Source organism: Neltuma alba, unplaced genomic scaffold, assembly GCF_004799145.2.
Source record: "Neltuma alba isolate B1F8T4 unplaced genomic scaffold, ASM479914v2 tig00012045_pilon, whole genome shotgun sequence".
NCBI classification, from domain to species: domain Eukaryota; kingdom Viridiplantae; phylum Streptophyta; class Magnoliopsida; order Fabales; family Fabaceae; genus Neltuma; species Neltuma alba.
Window position 1 is genome coordinate 4,204 of NW_021636610.1, and position 9,836 is coordinate 14,039.

The window sequence follows — 9,836 nt, forward strand, 5'->3', positions numbered from 1 at the left end:
GACATTTACCATAGTTTTCTTTCTGAGAAATTGTATCTGCAGCGACATTCAGGAAAGGAAGGAAGAAAGGTACACAGAGAAGACTTAACTGATAGTTTTATTTGGCATAACTCTTCAACTTTTTTCGATGTGACTATCCGATTGGGTCATATTCGAATATCGTCAGATTCAACCGGAGACAACTATCCTAAAAGCGTTCTCAGCATTTACATAAATTTGAATTCAAAATCTCTTGATACAACGGCAAAACCCCCTTCTACTAGGACTAATACTTGTCGGCAATAGCTTTTCAACTTTATCCCTATTTAATCATATGCTTTCTAAGAAAATAAGAGTCAACAAAACAATAAACTAAAGATAAAATTGTATATTTATATAATACATTTGATGAAGTGATTTATATTAATGTTATTGCTCGTCAAACACGTAGTCTTTCAAAAGCTAAGAGCACTATACGTCCTTTTTTGTGGCCAGCACACGCCCCACCCATCGTATGAAATCTATATTTTGAACTTTGATGGTTTCAAGTTCTGTGTATTAATGTCTCTCTAACAACTTCTATCAATTTTGTCTTCGTCATTATCAAAACGGTGACTATTGTGATTGCTGTATCAATTTAAATTTTCGAGTCTGTCATGACGAGTGAATCCATGTGATCATCTTCGTGGTAGCACTCATACATATTATCTTCGATTCTAATTATAAAATCTTATTTATAGACTACAAACGAGTTCTTATAATTAAAACAGAAAGTAGTAATAGTTATCATTTCAATTATTTTGACCATTATCATAAAAAAAAAATAGAGGTAAGGTATATTTTTAGTCCTTTAACTTTGCACAAAATTTTATTTTGGTCCCTTAATTTTAAAAAGTAAACTTTTATTCTTCAATCCTAAAACTATTAACAAAAAATAATAATATTGAGCTCTTGAATGCTTATAAAACATTACTAAATACTAACATATTAAGTTTAATATTCAAAATAACCATGATTATTATAAAAAATCACCATTTAAGACTAACAATTTTAAAATTAAAAGGCTAAAATATACTTTTTAAAGTTAAAAGATAAAAGTAAAAGCTTATATAAAGTTAAAGGAGCAAAAGTATACTTTAGCCAAAAATGGAATGTGGGTGGTGTGATTATTTTTTATTCAACTCTATAATTTTGAAGGCTTAATTAGATAGATACTGAACACCAAAATTTTGTTGTCTTTTATTTTTCTTAATCCTTTTTGTTTTGAAAAGAAAGCTAAATTCCACGTATAAGACGAATTAGATCCAATTAGAGATGGTGTAAGTTTATGGTAATTATTTATTTATAATTTAATAGATACTTTGTGCCAAACTTAGTTTTGAATCTCCACTGAAAGAAGTACTCATATTTAATACCAAATAGTTTTTAAAATAAAATTTTTCTAATATAATATAAGTGTGAGCAATAAAAAAATAGACACTTTAATTTGTGCAAACCAAAATGCACCATTTTATTGAATGAGTTGGATATTGACGGTTGAAACTCGAAAGCCTCATATCAAATGCAAATCTTGATAATACATGTGGTGGTTATTACGTATATTTTGTCCCTTGAATTTATAATTTTCTTTCTTGAACTCTTATTAATTATATATATTAAAGTAATTTCTATGAATAAAGTGGTATCCAATAAAAATGAATAGAAAGATATTTGGAGAAAGTAATATACATTTTCTATAAATAATAAACTTTATTAATTTTTAAATCTTTGCAAATTAGCAGAGGTAGTATTACTTTTTCTTTGTCATCAAGAGCTGATTAATTATAGGATTTGGATTCAATAAATTGTAGTGAGAGCTCGATTCTAGTCATATGTTTTGAATTAAACAAACGTCCTAGGTTGTACAAAACCAAAACCTACCATTTTATTGATTCATAAATTGCCAATTGTTCTCACAAATAATGCTTCAATAGGACTCTAGTCGTTTTTCTCTGTGGTTCACAGCCTCATTTAATATGGATAAAATTAAAAAAAATCAATTTGAAACATAGTATTAATAAATTAAAATGATATATATTGTAAAAGACAGAGAGTACTTTTGAGCCACCAAATAATTTTTAAACTTCTACACTTCGCTTAATGCAGGGCATAACTAAAATAAACTATTTAATGCACTACCTAAATCTTAGCTATTTCTACCATATAATTTCGACCAAACAAGCTCTCAAAATTTTCTCATATTTAAAACTGGAAGAAGTAAAAGGACATAACAACAAGCTGTGGTTATTAGGTGGAGTGACGGAATTCTATTCCCGTAAGGTATACAGTGTTAAACATTTGAATCTTTTTGGATTGGAAAAAAAAAAGATTTGATTAAATTTGAGAATACTATGATAATATGAATTGATAATACTCGATGTGAGATAGTTATATAATAAAATATGATAGAAAACAATTTTTGAGTAATTTTGTGAAAAGCAAAATGATTTTTAAGTATCTAGGTCATATGAAAATTTAGTGATTGGAAATATTCTTCCCTTGGGATCAATTAGTGTCTGATAAATAATAGTAATTGACAATGTCAAAGTATTTGCTTTGCATTTATATGACTAGGTCTTCGCTAAAAGTCTTTCGCGTATTCAAAACAATTCTAAGCATACTTTCTTTTTCTTTTTTTAATTCGCAAAGGGTCCCACAAGTATATATTATAATGAAAAGGATCCCATAATTTTTTTGAAAAAAATTGTTCACTTTGTTTAGGGCATTGCATACCTTTGTCCCTTGCAGAGTTGTTATGACTTGCAGTCTAGCTGGCACCATTTGTGACTCCAAAAGTCTCTTTTTCTGATTTCTCACCAAAAGAAAAGTTCATCTTTAAGATAACTATGGCGGCATTTTTTTTGGCCAAAAATGGAAGTTTAATTTTCTTAAAGTATTTCGGTTTCATATAATTGAGAGTCAAAACTACTAAAAGAATGAATTGGGCTGGTCACGCTAATTTTTTTTTTTAAAAAAAAATCTACTGCTATTAAAATAGTTTGTGGAGGAAGAGCGTATATAATTAATTGTCTTAGTAATCATTTTTGTGTTTTATTATTGATCATTTTTGTGCTTCAACTTTCATGTAATTTACTAGATTTATTAATAGGCAAGCGAAAGAAATTTTTTAAAATATAATGTAAGAGGAATAAAATTGAATAAATTCGTGGTAAAAAGTATGGGACAAAAGTAAAATTTAAGGTAGGGTCAAGGAACAGATAATAATTAAAGAACAAAACTTAAACGTGAAATGAACGTACAAATCAAATTGGTGTTCAATAAAATTAAACGACAAAGATTTTTTTTTTTTGGAGGCCAACGAAGCTAGAAGAATAAAGCATAAGGTAAAATTTCGAGATCAAATTAAAGAAGATTAAATTATACAATGAAAAAAAAATCCAAATTTCATTTTTCTTCGCTTAAATAAAGATCTGGTAGCTGATATAAATAACACCAGAATGACAAAGTTGCAAAACTGGTCTCCTTTTATTATACGATTACATAAATAATAATTTTTCTATTTATGAAATCTATCAATACTCAGTTTAGTTAGTTTTGAAACTTGATATCAATTGTGAAATAGATATAGCAAGGTATTTGGTACATATGGATATTATAATTATCTTTTCAAACTAGGAAACTAAAGAAAAAGAATATGAAAAGAGAATTGACTGGGGAAAAAACCAAGAAGAAGAAGAAGAAGAAGAGAATTGATAATGAACGATTGAAAGGGGAAAACATAGAGAAAAGAATGGACGGAAAAGGGGGCAAAAAAAAAAGCAAAAGGGAAAGTGTTGACTTAGTTGGTAAAACAAATGGATGAAGCAATTAATTTAGATACATTTACAACCTTTTGTTGGACAATCATACAGCATTCACAACATTAAGGGTAGTTAGCAACATCCGGAAAAAAACGTTAATCACACCCGACACTCCCAATTAATTTTTATTATTAAAATCAATAAAAATCACTTTAATTAAGTGGGTTTTTTCCCTGGCACGATTGTTTTACTCGTGTAGTGTGTGTTTGGGAATCAGTTGGCCTTCGTCAAAATGTGTTTTAATTTTGTGATTTGCTTTGTTATAGCTCACACATTTATTGTACTTTTTATAAATACTTTGAACCCATAAGCTTACGTTTAAGAAATCCTTAGAAATGTTGAAGTTTGTTGTCAGTTGAATTAGAAATGAGAACTTTTTATCAACTTTTTTTTTAATTTTGTAATGGATATGACATTTTTTTTATGTATTGGTTCCACCTGTTTTTTATTTTATTTTATTGAGGCACTATTAAGCACTAAATATAAATATTTCTCTCAACAAGTCTCAACAAAAATTTGAATATTGATTCATCATATCGTGGGAGACTAGCTTTTTCTACTGGTGTCCATCTATCATTTTTAATGTGTTTAAGCATAAACCTGAAGGTTTTATTTTTATTTTTGGCCATGAAGGTAAGATATATGTTACCATTTTTTTCTTTTTCACTAAAGGGAATATATTGGTTTAAGATAACAAACGTTTTACTCTTTGTAGTCTTAAATACATGTTACTTCCAAGTACTTCGAGAAAATGTGGTTAAAACCATTTAAATTATTAGTAGGTGAAATAAAATTCTAGATTTAATCTTGTTTAATACTCCATCTTTTTAATGTATTCCTAAATCGTTAGAAATAAGACCAATTTCGGGAGAGAAAAAAAGTTTATTCATTCTCGATTTTGTGCAAACCAATATATCGGACTACTAACGATGACCAACATAGTTCATCAAAGGGAGTAGTAAAACTTTAATGGACTCGAGGATCATGAAGTTCAATTATCTAGTTTAGTATGTCATTAATTAGGTGAAATTGTTGTGTAAACCATGAGGTTTGCTAAATAAACTCTTTAATTTGTTTAGATAATGTTAAGAAGACTGAAAAAAGCAATGAATCAATGCTCAAGAAAATAGTAGTGTAATCGCTGCGGTGACATTTATTTAATTAATTAAACAATAATTCACTTTAGAGAAGAAGCAGTCATCAAAGTAAAGAAGGGAGCAATTATAATAATGTTCAAAGTCTCCAAAAAGAGAAGCATATGAAATTACAGAGAAACGGAGGAAGCCTTTTTATTATTTATAAGAACAATTTAAAGGGGACAAATAGTAAAAGACCTAAATTCTGGCTTCCATTATCATATATATGAACCGACCAAAAAAGATAGTGTGCCGTTGTCAATGTTCAAAGTAAAGGCTTGGTCAATATTCATTGTATCACTTTCGTTTCTCTCTAATGTTAATTCATCATGAATCAATCTTCTAATCTTTTGCAGATTGTTAGTTTTAATTATTCGTTTGGACCTTTATATGTTAGTTTTAAGAAATTTGTTGGATTTATCTCTTTCTTAACTAGCTATGAAATGTATTTTAATTACAAACTTGATTAACTAACTACATGTCAGTTTCACAAGTGCAATCGGTGTTAAACTTGCTCGGAAAATGATTGAGAGAGGCTTCTTTTAATTATCCCTCCAAAAAAAAAAATTGACCCATGTCTAAATTAAATAAAATGTTACATTACATGTCTTTATTATCAACATAATTGGTATGACATGTCTATTTTTGTGATGAGATCAGAATTATTCAAATTCAGTTTGGATAATTTAGATTTTAAGTAGTTATTTTAAATTCCACATTTACTAAAATAAAAATTTATTCAAAATATAAAATTATATTAACTTAGATCCTTTTTTTTTTTGGCCGAACGTAAATTAACTTGGATCTAAGCAGTCTAAAATCATTAAGATTGAGGTTAATGGTGAGCGGCTTATTGTTGCTTCTGAATACAAATACGAGTTTACTTCAAACCTCAATACTCCCTCCGTTCCTTATTATAAGAGACGAATAACCGAATTACGTTAATAAAAAAAACAGTTAAAATTAGTTAAGAACAATCAATGTGTAAAAAGTATAATTTCTTTTTCAAAAATACCCTCATTAATAAGGAGAGAGAATAATAGTAAATTATTAAAAGAAAGAGAAGTGGGAAGGAGAGAGAGTGTGAGTTAGAGACAATAAATATGGGTAAAATAGGAAATCAACACAAAAAAGTAGAGACAACTTTTAAGTGTCTCTTATATATAGGAACATGCCATAAGCATCAAATGTCTCTTATAATAAGGAACGAAGGGAGTATTACTTTTACCTCATTACTTATGATGATATTTTCAATTTGAAACATTTCAATTTAATTAATGGGCTTGATTCAATTTTCAACACTTATAATGATGATAATTACAGAATTTTCAGGTCTCTCAATAAACTTAAAGGTCAATAAATTCATAGCGTTAAATAAAAGTTTGCTCTTGTTCCTTTGGCTGCCGCAACTTTATTCGTGACAATTATTGCATGTTTCTTTCCTCATCCCCCAAAGCTTCGTGGTTCAGAATCATTGGTTAAATCACATGGAGAGCCCCAAATGGATCATGTTCGAATTCCCACCTGTATTATACTCCATCCAATCTCATACATGTGTGTGTGTAAAATTAGTCAAAATTGATTAAAAATAGTACTCCTCCGGTCCTTATTATAAGACCCAATTTGACTTTTTATTTGGTCCTAATTATAAGACCCAATCCATTTTGTCTCTTATATTTATGCATTTTTTTCCAAAATAATCCTTCTAATAATAGTTTGAGCCAATATACTTAATTAGCAAGGATATTTTAGGAATGACAACACTTATTTATTATAAATAACTAACTTAACTTACTTCCTTAATCTCCTCAAATAAGTCAATTGGGTCTTATAATTAGGACCGGAGGAGTACATATGTAAAAAAAATATGTTTTCCAAAATATCCTTATTTATGGTGAGAATGTCTAGTCAATTAATGCAGTAATATAACATATAATTAATAGGGATCTTAATGAAAAAAAAAGTTGGTTAAACGTTCAAATATTGTTTTAAGTGTATATTATAAATAGGATCATGTCCACCCAAAAACTATATCTTATATGTGAAACCAGGGGGAGTACGAAAAATCAGAAATTTAAAGAATGATTTTTCTCCTTATTATTTATGACTTATAAATAATAACGATTTATTGCAAAATTTAATATTTTATATTGATACAAATAATAACTAATATTTTATCCTGATTGTGAAAAATAAAACCGTGTTAATTTACCTCACTTTAAAAAGCAACAAAAAGAAATCACCGGGAACCAGCCTTCTTAAAAAGACATGTGACCTCGTACATTTTTTTTTATTTTTAAATACTTTCTTTTTTTCCTGTGGCTCCGGAACTCGGCTGCTTCCTTCCTTGTAGTTCGTAACTTTGTAACAGCGTGTAAGGGAAAAAGGAAGAAGGAAAATTTGCAAATAAAAACCCCATAGTATGTAAAATTATGATTTGGGATTCTAAACGTGAAAAATAGCAAAAGTAAGATCAAATTCTTATTTGCTATTTTTTAAATTAAGAGTTCCAAATTATAATTTTATAATTGGTGTCTTTATTTGCAATTTTCTCAAAGCAGAAATTCATTTGACGTCATTAAATTTCCCCCAAAAAAAAATAAATAATATGGAAGCCATTCTTGTCTTCTCGAATCTCGATCACTTATAAATAAGCTATCCCCTCAACATCATTTGGTGTGCACAGACCAGATACTGATAAAATCAAAAGCTATCAGAATCACAAAGCCTGCACACAGAATCAACATAGTACATCCATCTCACTATGCCTTCCACAAGAATTCTCTTGAAATGTTTGGTTCTTGGCTGTTTCAACGCCAATCAATCTAAATCCTTGTGCTCTGCTAATAATCATAGTCATAATCATCGTCATAGGAATAAGTGCTTGGCCTCCAGAAAGGTGATGAGCTCGAGAAGGCTGTCTCTCTCTGATTTGAGCGATTCTTCTTCGCTCTCTATCATGAGCGATCTCTCCAACTCTGTTCTCGCTTCAAATCTTCATATCTTCACCCTCAAGGAGCTCAAGGAGATCACCCACAATTTCTGCAAATCCAGTGTTCTTGGTGAAGGAGGGTTTGGCAAAGTTTATAAAGGCTTCATTGATGATAAGCTTAGGCCTGGTCTGGAAGCTCAGGTTGTAGCGGTTAAAGTTCTGGACTCAGATAGCAAACAAGGACACAGAGAGTGGTTGGTGAGGATCTTTTTTCTTTTTTCTTTTGGCTCAAATTCTTCTCTGATGAATCTGATAGAAGTTATGATGAAATTAATTCATTAATTGCTTTTTTTTTTTTTTGTGGTTGGTATAGGCCGAAGTAATCTTTCTGGGGCAATTGAAGCATCCCCATCTGGTGAACTTGATTGGATATTGCTGTGAAGATGAACACAGACTTCTGGTTTACGAATACATGGAGAGAGGAAATCTAGAGAACAAGCTTTTCAAGGGTAAGATTTAATTGAAGCAAACAAAAACCTGGTTTCTCAAAACTGTGGCTTTCTTTACGCAAGATGGTTATTGATTCTTCTAAAAACAAAAAAAATGCAGGTTACTTAGCAGCCTTGCCTTGGCTCACAAGAATCAAAATAGCCATTGGGGCTGCAAAAGGACTTGCTTTCCTTCACGAAGAAGACCAACCTGTCATCTACAGGGACGTCAAAGCCTCAAACATCTTATTAGACGCAGTAAGTTTCATTCAGAACCATTAAATAATTATCAGTAATAATTATCTGCGACAGAACCAACTTGATTTCTGACATGTTAATTATCATATTCGCAGGATTACAATGCCAAGCTCTCTGATTTTGGTCTTGCCATTGATGGCCCAGAAGAAGATCAAGTTCATATCACCACCCGAGTAATGGGTACTCATGGTTATGCTGCTCCTGAGTACATAACTTCTGGTACAGACAGAATCATGAAGAAAGTTTAAACCTTTATGATTATATGCCTAAGTTTTTTGACTCAGATAAACTTGTTTTTAATTTATCAGGGCATTTGACAACCATGAGCGATGTCTATAGTTTCGGGGTGGTTCTGTTAGAGCTGATTACAGGAAAGAGATCTGTGGATAAGAACCGTCCAATCAGAGAGCAGGATTTGGTGGAATGGGCAAGGCCATTGTTAAAAGACCCTAATAAGCTTGAAAGAATAATGGACCCAAGACTAGAAGGTCAATACTCTTATGAAGGGGCTAGAAAAATGGCGTATCTGGCTCACCAATGTCTGAGCCAACAACCCAAGTCTAGACCCTCCATGCGAGCCGTGGTAAAGACGTTGGAACCACTCATGAACCTAACTGATATACCAGTGGGATGCTTTGTCTATGTGGTCCCCAACGAAGGAACTGAAAAAATTAAACCAGTTCAATGTGGGGATAGTCAGATTGGAAGAAATGGGAATGAATGTGAACAGAAGAAGAAGGAAGACATGGAGCAGACGAAGAAGAAGAAGAAGATGGAGGATGTTCACGGAAATCGAAAAGGTCAAAGAAGAAGACGTCAGATTAAACTGCTGAGATCATCTGGTTCTGTTCATTCAGACACTGCTCTGTACAAAGTCCTTGGCACTAACCTTTACTCTCCAAAGCAAGAACCATAATTTCAAGCAAACAGCCATAAAAAGTATACGGTTCATCCTCAGTTTCTCATCATTTTTACTCAGAAAGTGTAGAGGTAGAACAAGAATAGAAAAAAGAAACAGAGATAGAAAGAGAGTCATAGTGCACATCAAGTATACAGTTGTTTTTTTTTTTTTTGCCTCTGTTTTGATGGCAAATGTTCAGAAATTCCAATGTATTTTTTCGTAGTGGGGAAAAACTTTAGGTGTTAGATAGGTTTGTTCTTTTATTTTAAAGATTGTAATTTT

At 30.8% G+C, this 9,836-nt stretch overlaps 1 protein-coding gene across 1 annotated transcript; it reads left to right on the top strand.

The window, feature by feature from the left end:
- Nucleotides 1-7,692: 7,692 nt before the first annotated feature.
- LOC114721557 (putative receptor-like protein kinase At1g72540) lies at nt 7,693-9,836 on the top strand. Its single transcript, XM_028907391.1, has 5 exons — nt 7,693-8,165; nt 8,281-8,416; nt 8,517-8,653; nt 8,749-8,872; nt 8,962-9,836. The coding sequence occupies exons 1-5, from the start codon at nt 7,740-7,742 to the stop codon at nt 9,567-9,569; spliced, it is 1,431 nt and encodes a 476-aa protein (XP_028763224.1). The 5' UTR covers nt 7,693-7,739; the 3' UTR covers nt 9,570-9,836.